The 26,343-nt window shown below is 36.2% G+C and overlaps 1 protein-coding gene across 10 annotated transcripts in view; it reads right to left on the reverse strand.

Annotated features, from left to right (window-relative positions):
* The window catches only part of slc4a1b (solute carrier family 4 member 1b (Diego blood group)), a 29,669-nt gene extending 5,563 nt beyond the window's left edge, over nucleotides 1–24,106 (reverse strand). The window contains exons 1-8 of one of the 10 annotated variants that reach the window (XM_025909923.1): nucleotides 23,938–24,106; nucleotides 14,420–14,649; nucleotides 12,562–12,679; nucleotides 7,655–7,701; nucleotides 5,549–5,717; nucleotides 4,979–5,114; nucleotides 4,151–4,220; nucleotides 3,997–4,039 (exon numbers count right to left, since the gene is read on the reverse strand). In XM_025909923.1, the coding sequence (XP_025765708.1) occupies nucleotides 3,997–4,039; nucleotides 4,151–4,220; nucleotides 4,979–5,114; nucleotides 5,549–5,717 (418 nt within the window). In that variant the 5' untranslated portion in view covers nucleotides 7,655–7,701; nucleotides 12,562–12,679; nucleotides 14,420–14,649; nucleotides 23,938–24,106. Of the gene's footprint in view, nucleotides 1–3,996; nucleotides 4,040–4,150; nucleotides 4,221–4,978; nucleotides 5,115–5,548; nucleotides 5,721–7,654; nucleotides 7,702–9,827; nucleotides 9,980–12,561; nucleotides 12,680–14,419; nucleotides 14,650–23,937 lie in introns of those variants that run through there. The other 9 variants (XM_025909925.1, XM_025909924.1, XM_019362604.2 and 6 more) reach the window with 9 other exon arrangements.
* Nucleotides 24,107–26,343: the final 2,237 nt, after the last annotated feature.

A 26,343-nucleotide genomic window follows, 5' to 3' on the forward strand; every position in this document is an offset into this window, starting at 1 on the left:
TGGACAAATCCATTTTCTTTATTCACATTTATATTTATACTAAGGCCCAGAATATTCTCCAGAAGAACCTCAAAGATGCTGCATGGTTATAAAATACACCAAAAGCGTACTTAACCATATACTATCTAACAATCTCACTGCCTGCAAGCTAAATCCACCCATGTAGTTATTCACTATTGAAAGTTTTTTTTTTTTCATTTTAGATTTCATTTTAGACCCAGATAACCACTTCTACAATAACAACAAAAATACTTGTGAGTACTATACAGACGACCAATTCAATATAAATATTAAAATGGCAAATGCATTGTCGGTCATACATTTCAATAGTAGAAGCCTGTACAAATTTTTTTCTAAAATTACAGAATGTTTAAGTAAGTTAAAAAAGTTTAATATAATTGCAATATCAGACATGGCTCGATAATGAGAACGCTATGAAATGGAAATGGAAGGATACAAATTATTTACAATGAACAGGGTGAATAAAAAAGGAGGCGGTGTTGCTTTATATGTAGATAAAGTTTTGAAATGTAGTCTGATTGAATGTATGTCAAGCACCATAGATGACGTATTGGAATGTGTTACTATTGAAATCCATGTTGAAAAAGCTAGCAATATAATTATTAGTTGCATCTATAGGACACCAGGATCATGCCTTGAGACATTCAGTGAAAAGCTTGCTGCTATGTTTAGCAACCTAAATGATAAAAAAGTGCAAATAATTTGTGGTGATTTTAATATAGATTTGCTAAACCCAAATGGACATCAGAAAACAACAGATTTCATCAATACAATGTATAGTAACTGCCTTTTCCCTGTAATTATAAAACCAAGTAGAATAACAACTGATACAGCTACATTGATAGATAATATATTCACAAATAAAATTGACTATGAAATAGTAGGTGGACTTCTTATAACTGATATAAGCGATCATCTTCCTGTTTTTGCAATTTTTCAAAATTATTTTGGGATTAAAACTAAACAAAAGAATCAAACATTTGATATGATACGACATAGAACAACAAGAGCCATTGCTGCCCTCCAGGTGGACTTAAAGGAACACAATTGGAATGAGGTTTTTGCAAATGAAGATTCAAATAGTGCATATGATGCATTCCTATCAACTGTAATTTCACTATATGAAAAACATTGTCCTTTAATGAAAATCACTAGAAAGCATCACAGATCAAATAAACCATGGATCACAAAGGGGATAGAAGATGCATGTAAAAAGAAAAATAATCTATATAAGAGATTCATAAAACAGAGGACAAAAGATGCTGAAATAAAGTACAAGTTATATAAAAATAGATTAGTAAATATTATAAGAACAAGTAAAAAAGAATATTACCACACATTATTGGAGCAAAGCAGAAGTAACACACAAGAAACATGGAGGATATTAAATAGTATAATCAAAAAGGGCTCAAAAAATAAGAATTATCCAGACTATTTTAAAAAAGATAAAGATATTGTGCTTGATAGAACTAAAGACATTGCAAATGAATTTAATGATTTCTTTGTAAATGTTGGCTTTAATTTAGCAAAAGAAATTCCAGAGTCAAGAAATAATAACGACCTAAATAAACATATTACTCAGAATGTGTCCTCCATGTTTATTGGTGCTGCAACTCATAGAGAAATAATTAACATTGTGAAGACATTTAAAAATAAAAAGTCCACTGACTGTTTTGGTATTGACATGATATTAGTTAAGAGTATTATAGAATATATAGTGCAACCTTTCGCATACATTTGTAATCTGTCCTTTCGAACTGGTGTTTCCCTCAAAAATGAAAGTAGCAAAAGTTATTCCAATCCATAAAAACGGAGAGAGATGTCAGTTTACCAACTACAGGCCAATATCACTACTCCCACAGTTCTCAAAAATTTTAGAAAAGTTATTTGTTAATAGACTTGATAAATACATTGACAAGCATAATCTCCTAAGGGATAACCAATATGGCTTTAGAGCGAAAAGGTCCACTTCGATGGCAGTGATGGAACTTGTGGAAGGGATATCTAATGCAATAGATAATAAGGAATATACTGTTGGTGTTTTTATAGACTTAAAAAAGGCGTTTGATACAATTGATCATTCTATATTAATGAATAAACTAGAGAGATATGGTATAAGAGGGATAGCATACAAGTGGATGAAAAGTTACCTGGATGACAGATGTCAATACGTCGAAATCAATAATGCAAAATCTAAGCAGTTGAAGGTAACTTGTGGTGTTCCTCAGGGCTCTGTGCTGGGCCCTAAATTATTCATATTATATATAAATGACATATGTAGCGTTTCCAAACTGTTAAAATGTGTATTGTTTGCTGATGATACCACTCTGTATTGCTCAGGTAAATACCTAGAACAGCTTCTGACTACAGTGGAAAAGGAGTTAAATATATTAAAAAAACTGGTTTGATATAAATAAGTTATCGTTAAATATAAAGAAAACAAAATTGATTATTTTTGGCACTAGACAAATGAAAAATGTATCTAAAATCAGGGTTAATGGAATTGAAATTGAAAGAGTGTATGAAAATAAATTTCTTGGAGTGATAATTGATGATAAGCTTAGCTGGAAGTCTCATATAAACCATGTGAAAACAAAAATGTCAAAAACCATTGCTATTCTCTACAAAACAAAGCATGTCCTGAACAAGAAATCATTATACACACTTTATTGTACTCTGTTGCTTCCATATATGACTTATTGTCTGGAGATATGGGGTAATGCATATAAAACAAATACTCTTCCTATTTTCAAGTTACAAAAAAGAGCTATAAGAATTATAAATCAATCAAACTATATAGAACCAACTAACTTTTTGTTTATTAATCTGAATACCCTGAAATTTTATGATTTAGTTGAATATAAAATGGCACAGATAATGTATAAAGCGCAAAATAACTTGCTTTGCTGCAGTACTCAGAAGCTGTTTAAAGTCAGAGAGTCAATATGACTTAAGGGGAACAGATTTCTTTAAAAAAAACAAGATAAGGACAAACATGAAGCAGAGATGTGTTTCTGTTAGAGGAGTTAACTTGTGGAATAGTTATGACAGTGATTTAAAAAGGTGTAGTTCATTTTCCTTGTTTAAAAACATGTTTAAAAATAGAGTATTAGAAAAATATATCAATCAAGAATGAAAAGAGCAAAAATAATAATACTGAAACTCTTGATTGTTTTGCTTTGATGTAGTTACTTATCTAAGGTGGAAAGTTTTTTTGTTTTGTTTTGTTTGTTTGTTTGTTTTTGCTTTGCTTTGTTTTATTCTTTGCTTCGAGCCCTGTGTACAGGAGCTGCATGCAAAAAGATCTTTTGTTAAAAGGGTTGGCGTAATAAGCAAATGCTTCAGCCAATACCTTTTGATTAGCCTTGTCTCGTGCTTCTTGCTTTGTGGTAATCTTTATTCTGTATTCACTGAGATATTTGAACGCTAATCAATAAATCAAAAAAAAAAGAAAAAAGAAAAAGATTCTCAGCTGATAACTATCCAGCATGCTTTTCCTTTGGTGAGGGGGAGGAAGGCTCTCTGCATCAGATGTGTGTTTGAGACTCAATGTACTACGGTGGTAACTTAGTTTAGATCAACTCAAATAACCTTGGTCCTATCAAGGAAACCATCTGGAAAAGCTTTAAAGCTGAAACTGCCATTCAGAATACCCATTTCTTTATCCATTTCTGTTTACCATCCACAATGTCACTGCCAGGGATATCGAATTATGGGGCCAGGCCAAAGGTCACAGTCTATGCATGTGTGTATTAACTGCTTGTCAAAAAAGAAAGAAAGAGGAATTTGGGTTGACACTTTGCCAGCCCTAAAAATAACTACTAATAATCATTAGTTAGTTACCTTACAGTATAAATCGCCTTGAGGTTGCTGTTGTTGTAATTTGATACTTTTTGCATTAGGTACACGTGTGCAGCAATCAAAATGTAAACACCAACACTGTACTCCACATCGAACATGAAAAAAGCAGCTTACCCACTAGCACCATGGAGGCCTCAACATGCTCAGATTCATCAGTCTAAGGGAAGGCAGAAAGGAAAAAAGACTTTGTGCATCAGAACCAACTTTTAAACACGCTGCTATTGTCTGTTATGCTTAAATAAATGATAATATCAGCGGAACAACTTACTCTCTCCTTGACAGAAAACTTTTGCAGGTCAGTCCCAGTCAACATTTGGCTTTCTGGGTCAGTTGTTTGGCTGAAAGGAGAGCAACACGTCACTGTCATTGTTTCTGTGACCCATAACTGAAAGTACAGCGGCAAACTACAAACAGTAAACTATTCACTGGTAGTTCTCTGATCAAAGAATAGTTTACAAAACAAAAAAGAAAACAAGACTGAAAAGTGGTAAAAATGTCATGTTTGATTGAAACTTTTTTTTTGTAATATTGTTAAGTTTATTAAAAAAAACAAACAGGAGTTTTCAAATGTACAAAATTACCTATTCAATATTTTAAAAACTTTAAGAGAAATGTAATAAATGAGTCTTTAAGTTGAAATTTTGACATAATAACCTAACTGTGTTGACTTATGGATATCAAGAATGTATTTTTCACATTGTATTTTGTTTATTCTGCACAAAAAAATATCAAAGTATAAAAACAACAATCCATAGCTTTAAATGAATAAAGCTGACCTATTTTGAGGTTGGGACCACAAGCTTTCTGGAGTCTTGACTTGTTGCCAGTGGGTGTCACAATCAGGTTTGTTATGCTTATTTTGTTATCTTTGTGATTTAACTCTCAGACTACACAGAACAAAACCGTTATAAAAGTGTCCATTGTCCGTGTATAATAAAGGATTCAACAGGCAGACAAAGGGGTTTGGTGGTCAGGGATGATGATGCATAATTATAGTTTGGATTCCACAATAGCTACAATAGCGTCAACCACTCTGAGCAAGTTAATGCAGTCTTTTCCTTTTGGAGTCTTGGATAATAGCTGGCTGAGATGATACCTGTGGTTTTGCAGCAGAGAGTTCAGCACTCCTTCCCGATCTCCTGACCTGATTTCCTTCTTGTTAACCATCTCACTGACCATCTTCTCTGTGATGGTGTCCAGGGTCTTCTCCTCACAGTCTAAAATGGTCACACCTTGGCAAACACAATTTAGAAAACTATGTGGTCATGTTCAATAAAAGGGAAAGAACTGCTGCTGTGGTTTAAGAAAGGACTTTAGAAGTAAAAGCCACCAAAGAAGCACTAGGACTCTCAGAACTAAAGCTATATGTATCAGGTTGGCTAAGACTGAATTTTACATATGCTAATCTAAAATAGCTTATTTGATAATGATATTTTGTAACAACAATCTAAATCAGCAAAGCATTTAGTAAACTGGAATATAAGTATAGACTGCAGCACAGTTTTCCTTTGATCACACTGTAACAGGGAGGAGTGTGACACAGCATGGATTTACATAAAATATCAGTACCTTTAAATCCCATAAAAGTAAAGCACTTGAGAAAACTGAAAATAATTATAAATAGTTTAAAAAAAACACTGTAAATGCTCATGTTTTCCTCACTGACCTGGGCTCATGGTGCGTCTGAGCTGGATAAGGCTCCTGAAGGTGAGGCAAGAGATGAGAGTGGGCGCCCACACCTGCGCTTGAGGGTCAAAGCTCTCCTCATAACCCACCCATCGGCCCTTCTCCTGCCAGTAGCCCTGCTGCTTCTGATCCTTCATTTGTTCCTTCATCTTCTTGTAGACAGAGAGAAACATAAGCTCGCTCTTATAAGTACAGGACAAAGGTGCAAGGATAATTTGTGTTTGTGAGGCAACAAGTGAATTTTAGACAGGGCAGGTGGATGATATAGAGCTGCTCACTCCCCCACCCCCACCCCCTCCTTGCAATGCAACATGTGAGCATGAGGTGTAGGCCTACAACTGCACAACTGTGGTTTCAGTAATCTCTTACATTTAAAGTAGTCTACAAATTTAGGACATGTCTTTTGTAGCAAATAGTAATAGTAAAAAAAATTAAATAAATAAACCCATGAAAGATGGTTTACCTGAGGTCATTGTTTCCAGCTACTATGACTTGTTACTGCTTGCCTTTTTTAATTCCAGGTTTTAAAATCTTACCTCATTCATGTTTTGACTTTACATACAGTTCCCAAAATGATTTTAAACAAACCAAAACTAATAAATAATAAAAAGCCTTTATCTGCAAATTTTACTTCAAGGTTAAGAAAACAATATTTTTCATGCCACATGATTCCCAAGTGTGCTTTACTCTCTTCAGGCAGAATCAGATAAATCCTGGTCATGCTTCATTACAAAACAAAAACATTAAAGATATTATGAGTGTTGTTTTCCAGTGACTGCCACTGTAAGAAGGCTAATTTCAACATAATCATCATTATTTATTTTAAGTTGGTTGAGTTAATGTTTTACTTACTGTTACCTCATCAATGAATAGTGTAGTTAAAAGAGCAATATGGCAGTAAGCAAAGGTCTAACTAAGGTCATTGTACATACATGGGCGTAGGGTCAGGAGGCTTAGGAGTTATGTTGTGTATTGCAACATTTCAAATCTAGCAAGAGCTGCTAATCTCAGGAAGATTCTGGCTAACTGATCGAAACAAAGAAACAATCCACTGTAAACATATCAGTGTCTTAAAATGATGCGGAACTAGATTATTTTAAGCAGAACAACTCAAACCTTTTCACAGAACAAGTTTATTCTTGCAAACATAGTCTAGAATTCTAACACGTTTACTAGAAAAAGACCCAACGGCCCAGATCTGTACTCAAGCTTTGAATGTTGACCATAACCAAGCAACCAGAGTTTGATTTACCTTAAGGTCACGAAAGCAAAGATCAACAGGCTTGAAATTTCCCCTTGTGGGACTAATAAAGGTATATCAAATCAAATCAATCAAATTATATCAATAGTCAATGATGTTGGTTTCTACAGTGAAATCCCCTTTGCAGTGTATTTCTGTGTTGTGCTCTTTGGCTTACATTCACAAAGTTTTGCTCTGGACTTTGTATTGGTATTAAATGCATAAAATAAAAAATAACGTGTGTGTGTATTTTGGACATACATGCTCTTAAAATAAAGCTACAGCATGCTTTTGGATGGTGCAGCTCTGACAGTGCATCTTTTGGCTGATGAGATTTAGTCAGTGTAATAACTTCAGTCAAGTCCTGCAACCACCTGGGTTCTGTGGTATTGAAGTATACTGCAGTATTCTTTAATCAAACACAGAAGTTCTACTGAATGATAATCCTAAATAGGACAACACCTTGTTTTGTCTTGATAAATCACACTGTTACTCAGCCGAGTAAAGACATAAAGGCTTTACAGCTTTTTGCGCGATTTTTATTTTTTTATTTTAATAATGCGAGGGAAGCTGCTCTGACTTCTATAACCACCAAAGTGGACACGGATCATGAAAATGTGGGAAGGTGATGTCCAGATGACACTTTCATGTCTAAAAGCCAAACACGGTTTTCTTGCCTCAACAACCGCCAGGCTCCAGACGTCTGAGTCAAAATGAGTTTCCGGTGTGTACACGACTGGACACCCATGTTTCAAGTGTCAACACGTGTCGAGTGTCTAGAGTGGGCATACAGTGTTATACAGTGTGTGCGTGTGTGTGTGTGTTTGGGGGGGGGGTGACCCTTACCTGACCCTTTGTAATGAGGTTAATGTCGATGTTTCGGTTCTAGGCAGCTGGAACAGACGCAAAATACATTATTTACAAAACAGAACGGAGCGAAAGGGCAGAATTCAGCTTAGCCTGACTAGACAGTGTCTAAAGTGCATGGGTGTGTACTTATAAAACAAAATATGTGGTCTGCTAAATAAGTAACATTGTGCATCCTCTGCTTTCTTTTGAGGACAAAATGCTAGTCACCAGAATGTAAATCAATGCATTTAACAGTGAAGACAGTCAAGTTTAAGGTCTGGCTGTAACAGTAGGGTTACAGAGGCAGAGGTAGTAGTTAAGATAAGTATGAGGCTGAATCAAAGTGTAGCGTCACCTGTTCAACCTTGTGTGTATGTGCGTGCATATATGTGAATCATTAAGTGTTTATGTGCAGATTCTTTATATGTACAAGGAGCAAACGTTATATGGGTAGCTGTAGGTGCAGGGTGCATGAACAGGTGCATTTTTCTGCAAATATACAGTATTCTGTGAAAGTCATGAGTCACTCCTCTTTTTTTTTAAAATTTTGCTTCCAAGTTGCCAGACTTTCTTATAAATTTTTGAAATTGGTCTTGAGCGATAGCTCGTCAGGATTTCTGAAGGTCTTTTAAAGTTTTTCTTTGGGAATTGGCTACTTTTTCACCTATTTGCAGTCAAGTCCTTGAACCTGGCAATTTCTTTCTTTGTAAAGCCATTAACACTGACCGATGAATCATACAAGCATAAAAAAGGCAACTGACTCATGAAATGAACCCGTGTTGTGTCTACACATAACAGAAAACTTAGCAAAGAACCAATATGAAAGTGTGTCTTTAGGCGTTTTGTTACCGGTGGCCTGTCGCAAAAACACGAAATTTCCTCCAATTTCCTAAATCTACAAAACATAAATAAATAAAAAAAATCCAAAGATAATGCAGTCTGACCAAACTAAAATTGTATTTTGGCACAAAAACGGTTATTCCCATATCTTGGCATGGTGTACAGTGTGCCCTTAAAGAAACTGGACTCGCGGAAGACCAAAAAAAAAGATAAAAAAAACCTACACCAGATGAACAGTATTTAAAAGTCATGCCCTATCTATGCAATGATGAATCCACATACAATATTCTTTTGTTCAAATCATTTTAAGGATGTACAGAGGAGTTCAGGAGCTAGATAAAGTGAGTGTCCACAGCATCTGCAAAACACAGTGGAGCCTCTGTCATGGTTTGCTGCTACATTTCAGCCAGTGGTGTTGAGCTCTTGTCAAAATTGATGGAAATATAAAAGCAGAAATGTCAGCTTTTGTTCCATTTTGATTGGCAGCAGCTTCATGTTTTTAGCATGACAATGACACAAACACACTGCCTGCCAATGCATTTAAAGCATACCTGGATAGAAAACACATATAGTGGTACACTACCAGTCATGGATTGGCCTCCCAAGAGTCTGAAGCTAAAGATGAAGCAGTGTGGGATCATCTTGATAAAGACATCTAAAGAAGAGCCTTAAACGTCCATTATAAACCTGGAGCACTATTCCTGGAGACTACTCAAAGAAATGACAAGAACGCTTCTTTAAGAGTGTTCAGGCTGTGCTTACGAATAAATATGGTCATACCAATTATACACTCTCAAGCTCTGGAATCATATATTTCTGTTTTGGCTTTATATATCTCCATTTATTTTGACACTTTTATATAAATTGCTGCACCATTTTTTTGCAAAATAAAATCTGCATCTTTGCAAGTGTCTCAAAGATCATTAAAATTGTAGTAGCATCATTAGCTTTATTTGGCATGAAATTATGTATCTGCACAAACATACAAACCAATACAGAAAGACAGAGATAATTCCAAATATGAAGCTTTTATCATTATGCAGATGAGAAAAGCATTCTTATCTTATTGTTTGTGCATAATTAATCATCTGGGCATGTATTCAATAAAAAGTGACCTGTGGTTTTACACAACATGACTGATAAATTTCTTCAATTAACCAATAAAGATCATTCCACTGCAGCAGTGACTCTAACACACATCACAACAACATTAAGTGTGCAACTTCAATGAAGTGCTCCATTCCCATATTTTCATGCTTCAAAGTAACAGCTTAACTTGTATTTTTGGACAAATACCATTCATAGCTGTAGCAGAAAAGCCGACACTTACCTCCTGCAGGCACTGCTTAAACTGACAGTAGTGGCAAGTGACTGACCCCAGAATGACAAAAAAAATTGTGACTTTATACGCACCACCTATTTAAAGCTTCTTCGGTGCCGATGTGTGTGTGCATGCTTCTCAATAATGGGTGGGACTAATACATGCATGCACACACACATGGACAAGTGCACTCTAATTCTCTCGAAGCGCAAATCCAGCAGAGCAATGTGTTCCGGTCTCACCCATAATATTGATAGTGAATACAGTGGCTTGGTATGGAAGAAAACTAGTCAAACTGTGTCATTATCTAGCCCGCATCTTATCATATTTAATGTCTGTGTTTAGAGGACAACAAGGTCTTAGACTTCTCTGCTGGGCCTGGTCACCTTCAGTCTTACTGAAGTAAAACATTTGCTTAAAGCTGGCTTTCATCTGCTTTTCTTCCTCCCACCTTAAGGCAATCAGCATAAAACTGAGGTCTATTAATCACATTTGTGATTGCATATATAGCTGAAACTGCTGCCCGACTGTCATTTTAGGCTGACTTTTCTTCTGAACTAGACACACAAACAACAAATTCAAAACAATTCCACTTATTAACTGCAAACATTAGGTGACATTTAACTCTTCTAGTCATTAAAGGGTGATTTTAAGAATTCATTAGAGGCTAATTCTTATTCCCCGAATTGTTTTAATCTTTAAAAAAGTGTGATATTACATTTCCTGTAATGCAACTTTCTGCTTTTTGAAAGATTTATGTTTCTCGAGCTCACTTTAATGACTTGGCTGGATTAGTTAAAAAATGAGTGGTTCTGCACAGGGCAGTTACTGTAAGCTTATACTAGTTAGTTTTTTAATAACATAATAATCAAGTTGTAAAGCAGATCTTAACAGAGGTGTGCTGCATTTAATAAACTTTGACGTAAAGAAAAGAAATATTTACATACCTTCTGTTGACGGTAAATGTTATCATCCTGCATCTTGTTTCTGTCACTGTACCTCATTATGTAACTGTCTGGAATCTCCCTGAGATTATTTTCCTTGACACTGGGTTGTCATCCACTAACATGAGTGATGGAATAAGAGAAGTCCTGTTCCTATATCCAAATCTGAAAGCATTGTTTCTCTGCATGCTGATATACTTAATAGAGTGTCTGCACGTGTTTGTTCTGAACAGAAGCTCAAAAGCCTCTGCATCCCAAATTCTCTGATGTATCTCCCATTACAAGTATAAAGAATCTATCAACTATAAGCAAAATAATTTTTTATGTATGTTTTACTATCTTTTCTGTTTCATGCATCAAGCAAAACTGACATTCGCTAAAGTGAAATTCTGCAACATCTGCATCTCCTAATATAATTCTAAAAAACAATATGGATGTAAATCTATCTAAAAGTGTAAATTCAACCTGGCTGATATCCTTCATTATATCCGGAAACATAACATTTGATTCCTCCAAGAAATGTTTAGCAATGATCTCAGTCTTCAAGAAAGGCATCGGTGTGAATACTTGATAGACATTAATGCATGTATACACTATACATATACATCAGACAGTTGATGCCAGCACAGGCTTATGAGTTTTCATGCGATATTAAATTACAAAGCAGAGACTGCTTTTGTTGAGCCTTTTCTGTAGTGTTGTGGTTAACACATTTGCCTTATAGGTGGAAAACACCCAGTTCAAAACCAGAAGGAGACACAAGCCCAGCCTCAGAGGTCATAAGTTTCTTTGCTGGCCCCAAGCCTGGATAAATGAAATGGTTGTGTCAGGAAGGGCATTTGGAAAAAAAATCAACATGTGGTATCACCTGCCATTGCAACCCCTGGGAAATAAGGGAATAGCTGAAAGTAGTTGTCGGTTGTGAAGGACACACAAAGGGAGTTTTTTTACCCTTGTTGAAATATTTATTTTATCAATGAAAGGTAGCCAACTAATGCAGCTAGTGTTCAATGAGTACAGTTTAATTAAATTTTATTTATATTGTGCCAATTCACAACAGAACACGCTTCAATTACAAAGAAACTCAGCAATCAGACAATCTCTTATGAGCAAGCACTTTGGCAACAGTAGGAAGGAAAAACTCCTTTTTAACAGGAAGAAACCTTTGTCAGAACTAGGTTCAGGGAAGGAGCAATCTGCCGCAACCGGCCTGATAGAGGGTGAATAATGTAAAAAGTATTGTTCCCAGCATGGAACCCTGTGGAGCTCCATGAGAAACCTTTGTGTGTGAGGAAGATTCACCATTTGCAAAAATTGGAATTAATAAGATTGATATGATTCAAGCAAGTGAAGCACAGTGCTACCACAGTACAGTCAACATCTGGCTCTCAAGTAATTGAAATAAATTACGATTCAATAGTATTTCAACAATATTTATTATTAATTTTCACGTAGAAAGAAAATAATTTAAAAAAAAATTATTTCCTCATTTCAAGTAAAATAAGGCTTGGATTTTAGGTTTGCTTAATTTTAATAAAAGTGTTGTTTGAATCACCCCATTTCTTCTTCTTCCATTTTTCACATGTAAACCATCTCAACTTTGAATATTTTTTTCTCCCTATGTGTTTCCCCCATGAGTTTTCTGCTTTCACACACGCCCTGAATAAAGCATTTGATTTGCTGAGTAATGCCGTGTGGGATGAGTTACAAAGCATGTGACTCGTCTGTGTGTTGCCTTTCTTATATACATTGACTACCAAAGACAAAGGAAAAGGCTGCACATATTAAAATAACCTTACCGTAAATACAAGAAACGTTGTGCAGAGTAAATTAGAAACAGTCCATCAAAATCTAGTAATAGATCTGTCAGAATGGCATCTAGATCCAGATCCAGCCCACACTCTGTCTTTTGGTGACCTAGGGTTTAGATGAAGAGATTAACTCAGAGAGGCTGATGGAAGTGAAGGGGTCCAAGTAAACATCAATCAAATATCAGTTATTAAAGTTGCTGTACTTTAAGACACATCTATGGGATGGCTGTAAATAAATTTTTCTGTAATTCCTACAGTTTTATCTGTGAAGAAATTCCTAAAGTCATTGCTAGTTAAGGTTAAAAGAATACTTGGCTCAATAAAAATTGGACTTTTTCTCAGCCTGGCTACAGTGCTGAAGTTAATTAGTCATGAATAATAAGATGTCCTAGCTCTACTGAGGGCTTTTGTAGAATAACAAACTATTTTTTAGGCCAAAAGTGTAACACCAATTCTTCTTCAGCTTATGCATTATCTACTTCAAGGTGGAAGTTTGTGAGTTACCAGGGAGTCAAGCAATCAAGCATCTGTAATGTATTGCCTTCTTTTTCAGAGGAAACACAAAATCCAGAGTCATACACAGTGCGGATGCTGCAATATTAATAAGATATAATTGATTTCTGTGGGATAAAAAATTGCAGAGAAACATATAAGATTGCAACTCTGCTACCTGGTCCCAAGTCTGGATAGTCAGTTTTGGGGTGTTTAATAAATTCAGACAGATTTCAGGAAAAAAGAGAGCTTCTCTATCTAACATCTGCTAACAAGATCAGGTTTCCCCAAAAAGCTTCCTAGTTAAGGTTGGTGGAGTACTGGAGGTCACCCAATGCAGCCTGATTTCCTGGCTGCTTGGGAGGACCAGCCAAGGGAGCGCTAACCGGGGCTAAGCTACTTTGGCCCACACTGACTACCAGTTGGGCTGGTTATAGGACTGTGGAGGCTCACAGGTCATCGTACTCTAAGGAGCTTGGAAAGAAAAGCATCTGGACTTTTTTAAGTTTCTTGAAGACTTTTCATCTCTTATCCGAGAAGTTTCTTCAGTTCTAAGAGCAATTGGTGGAGTCCCAGATGCTCTTCTACTCTTTCTGTCCTATTTGAGGTTTGTAAAACAATGACCAAACAATGCACTTTGACGTGCAAATAGATACAGAAATGGTGCAAAAATGCTGGTAGCAAAATCCCATTTAAAAATTCAACAAATCAGCAATTCAATACCAGCAGAAGTGATTTCAGCCCAGTTGCTACAAATGGCACTAATATGCTTGGTATGTGTGCAGGGCAACTGAGACTATGCTAAACAAACTCAGGGAGGGAAATCCTTACTGTGTTTGGCAGCATGCCAGCATCCAGATCATGGTACACCTGAATAAATTCATTCCATAAATATTATTATATATACAGTAGTTTTATCTGTTACCATAACACTTCAGAGTTCAGAAATCAATAGGTGACATGATGGTGGCTACATCCATCTTTTATATAAAGTTATGGTTAAAAAAAGAAAGAGAATTTAGTAAACAATTCTAATATTGAGGAAATCTTTCATTAACCTATATGCTTGGATACTTTATGGCATCTTGCTGATACTGTAACCTTTAAAAAAAAGACTGTTTCTTTACTTGTACTGCTTTCCACATTTCGCATTCTTTAAAATGCTGACAAATGATAACAGAAGTGTAGCACAGCCCCTGAGCACTGTTTCTGCTACAAAGTACCATCACAGAAAGTGGTCACAGGGTGTAAAAGTCAACATGTAAGGATGGAAAAAGACAAGAATTGCCTAAATTCTTTTCATTGAGCGTTTAAACCGTTAAAAGGAAGTTTACTGCTTTAACAATGATCTTACAGCTGATAACAGGTGGGCAGGCAGGACATCAGCCACAATCGGTCAGATGAGGAAGCAAAGTAGGAGGCAGGAAGGAAAGACTTTAGCCAGACAACAATCTGGCCAAAAGTATCAGAAAAACAGCTCTCTGCTTTCTACATGCTAAAGCTGAGCAGCATATGTGCAGGCAGGAGACTGATGACAGGAGACAACAGATGATCAGCAGGTGGTCAGGCGGAGTCTGACAGCGTCTGAATATAAAAATGCAAAAGAAGAGGCATTTGTTCTTATTTATTGTTACTTACAAACTTCATTCAGTGTGTCCTATTAAATTAACTAACTTTAGGTTAAGAAAAAACTGGCACTACTTTAAAAAAGTAGGGGCGGGAGACAAAAAAAATGATACAACATATTAATGCGATATCAATACAGGGACAACACATATAGACATTTTGTTAAAATACTTTGGGAACACTATGATCAAGAGGGTTAGCGCATGCACCACCATCCTGAGATGACAGGATAATACACTGAATTAATCCATCCATTCACTTCCACTTATCCTTTTCAAGGTCGCGGGGGGCGCTGGCGCCTACCCAGCTGTCTTAGGGCGAAAGGCAGGGTACACCGTGGACAGGTCGCCAGTCTGTCACAGGGCTAACACATAGACAACCATTCGTGCTCACATTCACATCTATGGGCAATTTAGTGTTTCCAATTAACATACCCCCACTAACTGCATGTCTTTGGACTGTGGGAGGAAACCGGAGTACCCGGGGAGGACCCACGCAAACATGGGGAGAACATGCAAACTCCACACAGAAAGACCCCGGCCTGATGATGATACTGAACTCAGGACCTTGTTTCTGTGAGGCAACAGTGCTAAACAGCGTGCCACCGTGCTGTTGAATTAACTCAACTGTGAAACCATCCAACACTGGACCTCCTAATGCAGAGTAAGCTAATGGCTCAATCACAGTGATACAAATAGGACAGCAGGCTCCGTGCAGCTACATAAAATAAAAATGACAATAATAACGATAAACGCTGTCTTATTCATAAATGCAGGCAGACTGCTAGCATGTTGACATCAGTCCGAATGAGTTTTTGTCAATAAGCACAACTTGAGGGGACTCGAGGTCACTGCGATTTTTAGTAGATACACCAATGGTATCAATTTCAAACTCCTACGTTGCCCACCTGCTCACCCGGCGGGGGGACAACAATACATCATCAGCCTTTTATTAGGGGTAATAATAAACTGGATCATATGTATTGCAAGTGCTTTAATACTTTAGGAAGACTTCCTTAAAGTTAAAACTGACTCCACTGAATGGGAGCAGTCCCATGGAGAATATTCATCTTTAGCACAGCAGGGGGCAGCATTCTTTAAAGGATTGCAGCATTAATGAAAGTGACTGTAATAAAATCCGTGAGGTTCTTCAGGTTCATGTGCAACCAGAACTCATTTCTCTGTGTACATATCACTAAGCATATTTAAGCAGAAATTTTTAAAACAGGAAATTCTTTGAACCTTCCTCATGTCTAACTGTAGCAACTGGAACCACTACTGTAAATTCAGATGTGTGAATTTTAGATTAAATTATATTACACACATATAAATTATGTTACCTGGCAAGCTTTGACTTGAGTAGTTAGTAGTTAACTTTGGTTAACCATCACCCAGAGATGCTACATTTAAAGTTTAAATTGGTGACACATTGGACACTTGGATAATCAAACAAGCAGATTTGTTTGGCTACAGTTAAAACAAAGACCCCAAACTGCAACGTTAATGGTATACAAGTCAGGGCACACTGTATAACTTTTTAAAATATCTGCATAACTGAGGATTTCTGAGGAACTCAACTGAGGATTTACTTTCTACTCAACATTTTTAAATGATCTCTATATCCAACCCCCCAAAAAACAACAACAAAAAATTCCCTCTGGACATGGAGGTTCAGTTGCAGGTTAAAATATTGAAAAGATGAACTTATAAAAAAAGCATAGACAAAAAGCAAAGTATTCCCCGACAACAAAAGACAAACTGCCCCGATCCCTTGGGGGCTCTCGCTTTTATACAAAAAAGCCCCTTATCCTCTCTGTAAATTTCAACTCCACGATCTCAACCCTGTAGGGGTGCAGATTCTGCACAAAACTGGAATTTTTCAGCCCTCATTTACTATCATTAAGTGGTCATTGTGACCAGCAACACTCCACTATTTCTCACCACGTGTGCTGTTCATCCATCGTTACGCTCAAAGCCAAATGAAGTCTACATGACGAAAAACTCTGATGATGTGCAACATGTAATATCCAAACACAGTAAACACATAATATATCACTTTGGCAAATACTCAAACATAATATGCTGATTACTTGAGCTCAGAGCAACCAATATGTTATGAGATAAAATGCCACTCCTAAAATATGTCAGGCAAGAAGAAAAGGCTCATACTCAAAAAAAACACAAGTGTTCAACGGTCTCTCTGCCATGACACGTGTAGAGACAAATGCTTATGGCCATGGAGTTGGTAACGAGGGTCACTCACTTTAATCAGCTGCTTCAAACCAACATTTCTGACTGTGATCATGGGCTCTGTTCCAAAAGCACCTCCTGTCTCCTTTTCCTAACCTCTTCTTTGACCTTGGTGACATTTTTATCAAGGTCAAAGAAATGTGATAAGGAGCAATGATAAGGAAGATAAAGAGAACGGCAGTCCGTTGAGAATCAGAATGACCTAACACTAGTCTCCTTATATGTTGAAACTAGTGTGTGCAGAAGAAAGATTACAGAATGCATCTTAATACACAAAGGTTGAAATTTTAGAGAAAAAGATTTTTTATCAAAATTCACTACTACTTGTGTCTGCGGCAGAGTAAAGTCATCTTTTGATGTTTATAAGCTTACTTAAAGAGGCACAGTGTCAGTTTTTGTGACTGAAAGTTGTGGACAGGAGTATTTTTGCTGCTGGCCTTAGCATCTCAGCATATGTATTTGTAGGAGCTTTCCTTTCAGGAGAAGAATGTTTACACTACTCATGAAAATGTGAATTACAAAATCTGAGGGACACAATTTACTGCATTTTTACAAATCTAGTTCTGAAAAAAATCATGTTTTATGTCTGTTGTGGCCGTGATAGTAGCAGAGTTTATTTTTAGGGGTGGGAGTTGTATTAGAACAAGAAGTGCTTACTCAGTATTTTGGGTGGATGGCTTAAGGCTGCCCAAACTGTCTCTGTCCTAAAACTCTTCACTCAGTCCTGATGAGAGTTTAAAGGTAAGCTCCGCTTATTGGTCATAAGTAATACTGGGATTGTCATGAAAAAGAGCAGAAATCATCAGAGCCGAGCTGTCTTTTTTTCAGCAGTGTGCACAAAGCAAGTTACTGTCACTGCTGAATCTGTAACACAATTAATTTATCTCAACTGGATTACTGTTTTCAGAGAAAAACACATGCGTGAAACCTGAGCTTAAGCTGGATAATTTGGGTAAATTTCTAGCCACATCTTTGTATACAAAGTATAGCATACAGTTAGTAGATCACCCTGGAACTGTAACATCACAATAACTCGCCTCACTAATTAAATCCGTTCTATAGCAGACAAAAGTAAATACCTGATCATTTCTTATATTTAACTACTCGGAACTTCTTTTCTCCTCCCTGTTTAGGATTTCTGTGACTGCAGTAAAATTTGTTCAATCCATCACTTATCCCATCTGACCCGAAGTAAAAATTACTTCACAATAATCCTAAAAGAAGCAATACAGCAAAGGACATAACCGATACAACCTGATTGTAAAGAACTTAAAATACACTTTGATGGGTTATTATAGCTCATAATCTTTAGAGAACTAATATAAATCTATGATCTTCATGCAAGGCAACAACTCAACCAGTAGTTTTATTACAGCAGTGTGATGTTCAGAGTTCAGCCATGCATTTACCAGGACACTGTTTCCATGAAACCAATGTGAACTAACATTTACATAATCTGCACTGCTTTATTATGCCGATTTTTTTTTTTCATGACTGCTCAGACGGTCTGAATTATGGGACTGTGAGGTGCGTTCCAAAAGTCCCTCCTATCTCCTTTTCCTAACCTCTTAATCTTGAGCTTGATGAAAATATCACTTATGAAAGAGACACAATGTAATGTGTAGACAGATGTATTGTTTGCGGATGTGATGTGTAATGCATGTGGCATTTGTAATATAAAAATATTTACATGAGTCACGCAAATCTGAATTACAAAGTCTGTGGGACACAATTTACTGTGTACTGCACAAAATCGAATGCGAAAAAAAGCACGTCTTATGTCTGTGGTGCTTGTGATACTTGCTACTAGGATTGTTTATTTTTAGAACAGTTAGATGCGTGGATGGCTCAAAACTATGAGCCCAGGGCCCAAACCTTGGCTCTATCCTAAAACTGATTCATCATGCTGGGTGTTTAGAACTGAGCCTTATTTATTACTCCTCAGCTATCCTGGGATTTTCCTGGCTCTATATGAGAACTACAGTAACATGTCATGCTAAACTATGTAACATTCAAGGGCTTGATAACGTTTGCGCACACATGAACTGATTCCTCCGTGCTGAATCTGTATTGAATACAAGTAAAACATGTGTGTCCATTTCACACTTTAGACAGGGAAAGTGTGAAATGGACGACTGCCTATTACACACTTTGCAGTGATACTGGGTTGATTCGTGTGTTAGAATATTGCCTTTGTGTTGCAATGTGTTTAGTAATTATGTAGCTCTCCTTTAGATAAATCCTGCGCACCACCTGAATCTTAATCCTCAGAACCCTCTGCAGTGAGTTCGTTTGAGTCTCCTTCATCCTCTATGATCTGAACAGCCTCATTGCTTTCAGAGAGAAACACATGTTAAACCTGACTAGCTGATTATTTCAGTTAGTAACCCTGCCACTCTCTCAGTCATGTTCCCTCATCGGGTTTGCTGCTCTTGGCTGAATGCTGGTTATTAATGAAGTGAACTGGCTCCATTTTTGTACACAAATTATACCACATATTAGTAGAGGACCCTGCAATTGTGGCATCACAATACCTTGCTCGGCCTAATAAACTGTCCTATAGCTTATAATTTATTTACATTTCCCTGTTGTAAAGTGATTCAGTGATCCATTTCCTCCTATACAACAACAACAATAATACAAATAATAATAAAAATTAAATTTCATGATAATCATAAAGGCTGCAACACAACAGACATTAGGAATGTAAACTGAATTATACAGAATCTTGAGTGCACTTTGATCAATTAATATAAACCATAATCTGTTTTAGAGAGCTTAAATGAATTTATGTTTATGTAAGGCAGCAGATAGACAAGAAGCAGATTTTCTTCCAGCAGCCTGATGTTTAACAGGCTTATAAAGAAACTTCAAAACATTTTCAGCAGGTTATTGCATGAAATGGAAATTTCTGCTTGATAATAATTTGTGCTTGATGTGCTCCACATTTTTGTGATTGTTTTCATAGATGGTCGGAGGGCCAATGCTAAGAATTATAGGACGGTATTTGCTCCTCTCCTTTCATAAAGGATGCTTCCTGTGCTAAACGGGACAATAAAGGAGGCATTTCGCTCCTTTTCCTAGTATTTGGAGATGCGGAGTGGCTCTTAGTATGTGCTATGCGGATACTTCCTTGTCATTTTCCTCAGTTAGGGCTATTCCAAAGCAAAACTGAATATTGGAACACACCATGTGATGAGCTTCCAAAGCGTAGGTGTTTTGAAAAACACTGCTCCAAAGTGGGGGTGAAAACACCCACATAACGTGACCATGGGTGATTAAGGTTTTTGTGTATCATCCCAGTTTCAACAGGTGGCTTATCTGCTGCTTTTAGGCAGGCGAGATGCCCAGATTTCAATCTCTTTACAAACTAGAGCCATCTGGGCTATGCCTTGTAATTACTGAATTTATACTTATACTATTCTACTATATTTATGTCCTTTCTGTCATTATTATTTTTGCTGCAGACTGTGCTGCCCAACAAGGCTTATCCATTCACTTTAACACCAGGGTCCAAAGTATAACTACATAAATATTGTCATATTCAGATGATTACTGTCATATAGATGAGAGAAAGAGAAAGGTATACTGACTTACATAAGAAGAGAGAGAGAGCGAGAGTAGCACACTGCGCTTGAAATTCATTAAATCATCCCAATTGAAACAACCTTTGCTTTCAATGAGAAACTAAAATATGCAAAAATTTGAATCTCTAACTCCTGTCTGTTCTCTGATTTTTTCTATTACTCTACCATAACTCCTTCTACTACTTTCAACAGAAAATGATGCAAAAAAAATTGCTGCATCTTCAGTGTAACCTGAACAGCCAGAAACTCAAGTAGTCATAATACTGTATAACAAAACAAAACAAAACAAAAAACAACCCAAAAAACACAAGAAAGCACATCATTACAGGTGATGTATTTCTTGACAATGCTTACAATAAATGAGATTTCTTTTCTTACCTTGTTTTAAATTCTGACTGCCACGTCTGGTGCAACTCTCTCATTAACACCAGGAGAGAGGCATGCAGGTTCAGGGTAACCAAAACTTCAGTCACAATATATGACATCCACAGTACGGTAAATGTTGATAATAAAGTTAAGGACAGTTCTTTTATCCTCTGCTGAGTCACCTCTGAACTGCCGCATGTTTGCTCAGATTTAAAAGGTATTGGTCAATGTGAGTTGTGATTGGTCAGAATTTGCCTCCAATAACGTAATAAATGTTACACTGTTACCTTTTAGATTTTTGGTTTTTTTAAGGTCAGCACAGTTAGACTGTGAAAATAAATCACTGAAATAAAAGCTAAAACATGTTTGATAGCGTGAAGAATAAACCTGATGGCATTAACTGTCACAAAGCTTAAAAGTCAGCCAAACAACCAAACATTGTGATCTTTTTTCCAAGGCTCCAGGAAAGGCTGGAAAAACTCAGCCCCAAAACAGCCAAAAACCTGTGTCCTTATAAGAGTTAACATGGCAGCCTTTTCTCAGTATATTTCATTTTATGAACAGTTGTCAGTTTTTTCTTCTTTTTTGTCAGTTGCTTAGCACTGAGTGTACAGGGATCCGAATTTAAACTTCAGATCATTTTAACTCTCTGGAGCTAACTACTGTCAAGTGTTCTTCTTTGTTGTATCTGAGGTGTAGCATAAAGAAACACACTGATTATTGAGCAAACAATGGTTATAGTTTTCACATATAGAGTTTCAAAACAGAATGGGTCAAAAGGTCAAAGATCAAAGTAATTATATCCATTATACTCAACAGTGTATTGGTCTTGCACAAATCTGAGGACAGATGTGAGTCTATTTCTGTTTCTCAACCTTCAGCTTAAAATAAAAGTACCTTAATGGATTCACATTAAGATATGTGCTAGGTCAATAAATATTTTATACTTTTCTCTTGCATAACTGTTTAAGTGTGTTTTGGATGATTGTCTTTAGACACGGAGTTGTGTTTTTATTCATTATTTGCATAGACAAACATTTACAGACCAATCTATAAATGTCAGCTCCTTTGCAGCCGCTTATCAGCTCATACTATGTTACACGAAGAGCATTTACAGTGATTGTTCAGCTCCAAGCCAAACACGCCGAACCCTATCTGATCCAAACATTCCTTCTGAAAGTCTGCATACGTGTTTCCATACATTTTGGGGAAGTTTGATCTTGCAGCTCTTGCAGATCTTCTTTCCACTTTTTTTTCACTGTCTTTCCACTGTCTTAATTGTCAGTGAAACAGCAGTTCTAGAGATAATCCCTACACCAAGTGAGAAAAGCTTATTTTTTCATAATACAAAGTTGTGTAAATAGTGATTAGGGCCATTTCTTTAAAGGGGTTGAGTAACAGTGTTGAATTTTGCACAGTTCTTATCAGACACCCTAACCAATGGTGCTATGCAGCTTTTGCTTATGTTGAGTAATCTCACAATCTTGTACTTGTTTGCACATATTTTCCAGGGAGAACCTATAGGGCATTAGAAGGAAACAAAGGCAGAAACTGACTTTCTTAATAGCTTATTTATTCTTGGTCAAAAACACGATTAAAATTTCCAATGAAGTAGTTTACCTGTAAAATACATTTAGAGAGGTGGAAGTAATTTTGTTACCATAGCCTAATGTATTCAGCCAGTTTCTTTTACATGCCATTGTATATCTTGCATCAACTGTTTAGGAGTTAAGACCATTTTTATGCACAGCCACCTATTTCCAGAGCGTCAAAATAAATTTGACAGACTAGCAGAATTTTAAACATAATGATTGATTTTCAATACCAATGGATATCAATAATGCTGTATTTCCTCCCATGAGATGCTCTTAGAAAACTTTACCGCACCCAACTTCAGTTGGTAGTTGTTTCTGGGTCTCTGTCTGTTTCTAATTAAGAAAAAGTACAAAAAGCATGCTCTGTTGGGCTGAAATAAGGCGAGTGATGTGGCTGTTGATCAGTATCCCATTTCTTTGCCTTGAGAAACTCTTGGGTTGCTTTTGCAGTGCAGTTTGCTTTGGATAATTATCCATTTGCACCATGATCACAGTTCATCAGTTCTTCAGCATTTGACTGAATTTGAGTAGAGAGTACAGCCTCGTGCACTTCAGAATTCATGCAGTTACTTCAGTCATATCATCATTACACACTGTTGAGCCTGTTCCACTGGCAGCCATGCATACTCATGCCGTAAGATAACGAGTTAGTAAGTTAATGTTGGCTTCATCCGTCCAAATTTCGAGAACTGTGCAGGCTCTTTTGGATTCTTTCTGTCAAAGGCTAATTTTTAATTTTTTATGCACTGAATTAGAGCTTATTACAAAACCATAAAGAAGGGTTATATAAATGAGTGTGCAATTGTGCCTTTTGACAAATGAATGCTTTTTTTTTTTTTTTTTTTTTTTTACAAAAACTGGATGGAGAAAGGAATTTGGACATTATTTAAGTTTCTTGTTTTCAATCCAGGATTTTTTAAGGTTGCTAAAGCTTTTGTTGCATTTAAAAATTATTTAAAAAAAATAATTGTTCCATTCTGACTGGGAAAAGAAGAATGCCTTAATACGTCCCAAAGTACTAGCTGTACATATAAAATAAACCCTTCTAAAGTTAATCGAGTTAATTTAAGATACTTGTTTATAGGGTTGGGCCATATCATGCCGTTCACGGTAATACCAGTATAATGTCGGGCAACGATAAGAAAATGAAATATCGCGATAGAATATGCGCAGTGCCTTTGTTTTCATACGCACATTTTAGACAGTGGTTATTAGCGGACATTATGACACATATATTAGCTTCTAAAAATCACAATTTTCTTCTGACAAACACTTTAATTAAATTCTCACATAGCATCTGAGTCCAACAGTCCACTTCACTAACAGCAGCAAAAATATCACACACACAACCCCCCCCCACAAAAAGCAAAACAAAAATCCCCCAAAGCAAACAAAGCAGTCTTACCCACTGAAAAGTGGGTAAGGATAAAGATATCCTTAAAAACTCACCTCAGTGTCGCCGTCATTGGACAGAAGTGAGCTTCACTGACTCATCCTTTCCTATCGGACTCCTTTTACAAAGTTTTACACCCTCCTTCAGAGTAAATAGATGTGGAAACATACTGACAGCAGAGGTGAACTGCGGACTTGCGGCCTACACGCTCTTCAGATCAACGGCGGCAACAGTTGTTTGTCCTACAGCGGCCACCATCCTGTTTTTTCCACACTCCCACACCAGGGGTCGCTGACATTTGGCAACGGGACTTCCTCTCATATAGCGACTAGTTCTGTGTCATACAGCAGATTTTGGCGTCGGTCCGATGCCAAGTAAATTAAGGGCTGTATTGCCAACACCAATACTGATACTTTTAAGTATCTTTTAAGGGAGCTTATGTAGAGGAGAGCAGTGTGTCATGAAATGTACGAGCTAAGTCATCGTACATTTACCAAATTCTGAACACATTTTAATGACCATAAAATGACAGTGTTGTGATTTTTACTATATTTGTTAAAAATACCTTACCAGTAAAAGAAATACCTTTCAGCTTTCCTTATATATCGTTACTGTGTTGTTGGAAATGTGCCCGTCTTTAAAGGACTTTGGGTCAGCTTCTGCTGTTTTAGTGTGCTATCCCATATGGAAAAGATATATATAAATCTTATAAAGTTTGTATCTGTCTTGTGTGAAACTTGTATGAAAAGCATACAAGAGTGAAAACAAATATAAGATCCCTTGAAAAATTATCTAAATGAAACTTGTATGTTTTGGATACTTACTAAAACAATATATGAAAGTATTAAGAAAGTGGCCACTTTCATGAGTAAATCATATAGGTTTTTACTATTTCTTTTCCATATGGGATAGGCTATAAAAAGTTGATGTGACAGACAACAAAGTTTTTTTCATAGTGCTTGTTTGAGGTACATTTTTTCATTTAAAAAATGATAATAAATATGTATTAAACACAGTTCAGTGGGATTCATACTGGACTTTGACGACAGAAGCAAAAAAATTGATCCAGTTGCGTTTGTATCGATCTGATACTGATACCAGCATTGATATCCATACTATCAATATTTGGATCGATCGTTTGAAATTTTTAATTTTAAATAATTCCTTTGAGGTGAAGTGGTTTACCAACTTACTCAATGACAAAGGCACGATTTGGAACGCCTTTTCAAACATTCTTTTTGTAATTTTTAATTGATTTATTTATTTTTACCTGAATGTGGTTACAAGATTTAAAAAAAATACCTTTAAAGTTATCTAGTTCTCATAAACAAGCTCTTTTGGCTTGGAAACTTGCATACAAACCTAACTTCTCTCCAAAAAGTTATTAATGTATATAATAATGGAAATATACTTTACAAGAACAAGTCACTTTATTATTAAAATCGGGTTGAAAATAGTATTATGCTACTTAAACATTTCTTTGGTGCTGGAGGAAATCTTTAAGTTTATCCAGGTTTATCCAAGTTTAATATACCTGTTATAATCAAAGAATATGCAGTGGTGTTTGAGGCTCTGTCAAGACGTGTGCTGTAAGTTTTTTGAGGCACAATAGCCAACATTCCAATTAGTGATACAGTTTGGCTACATAGAGGAAAATTCTGCTTAACCAATAATGTTATGAAGGTTTCTTTTAAAATACTACATAATGGGTATATACCCAGTTAAAAAGACATTGGATGGGTTTAAGCTTGATATGAATTATTGTTGTTCTTTGTGTAAGTTATACATTGAAAGTATTTATCACCTATTTTATCAGTGCATATATGTGAGAATTTTTTGGAATGATGTACAACATTACATTGGGCAGAAAACTGGACAAATAATTCAACTTAAAAAGGACATTTTAGTACATTTTAAGTAGTCATGAACCAAGTTTTCACCTAGTTCAACCAACTGGGAATAAAACTAGATTTAAAGACTTCAAACCATAAATTAACATTTTTCTGTCAAGAACGTTTGCAATGCAGCACCACAATTAAAAAACTTGAAAAATTAAGAGGAAATCAAACTTTTATGTAAATGTATATACTTGTTAGCTGTTAAAGAATTTGTTTATTATTTAACCATTTAAAGCAATCTGCCTTCTCTTTGCCTGGTAAAGGTAGCCACAATGGTGTCATTTCCAGTGTTTCTGATTGGGCTTCATGGGTGTCTATACTTATATTGGTAAAAAAAAGACTGCAGTCAACAGGATTTATAAAGGGGTTATATGTAAAATAAAGAAACTGCCTGTTTTGCTTGTATCTTTATGGCTCTTTGTTATTGTACCAACATTATTATCAATCCAGTCCATTTTGGCCATTTAAAATATTGTTATTGAACTGTTATGTTTTATGTGTTGGAATTTCACTGCCCTGTATGCCAAATTTCTCTTTGAAAAGACATTTTAGTGTCAATGAGAG

Source organism: Oreochromis niloticus, linkage group LG8, assembly GCF_001858045.2.
Source record: "Oreochromis niloticus isolate F11D_XX linkage group LG8, O_niloticus_UMD_NMBU, whole genome shotgun sequence".
NCBI classification, from domain to species: domain Eukaryota; kingdom Metazoa; phylum Chordata; class Actinopteri; order Cichliformes; family Cichlidae; genus Oreochromis; species Oreochromis niloticus.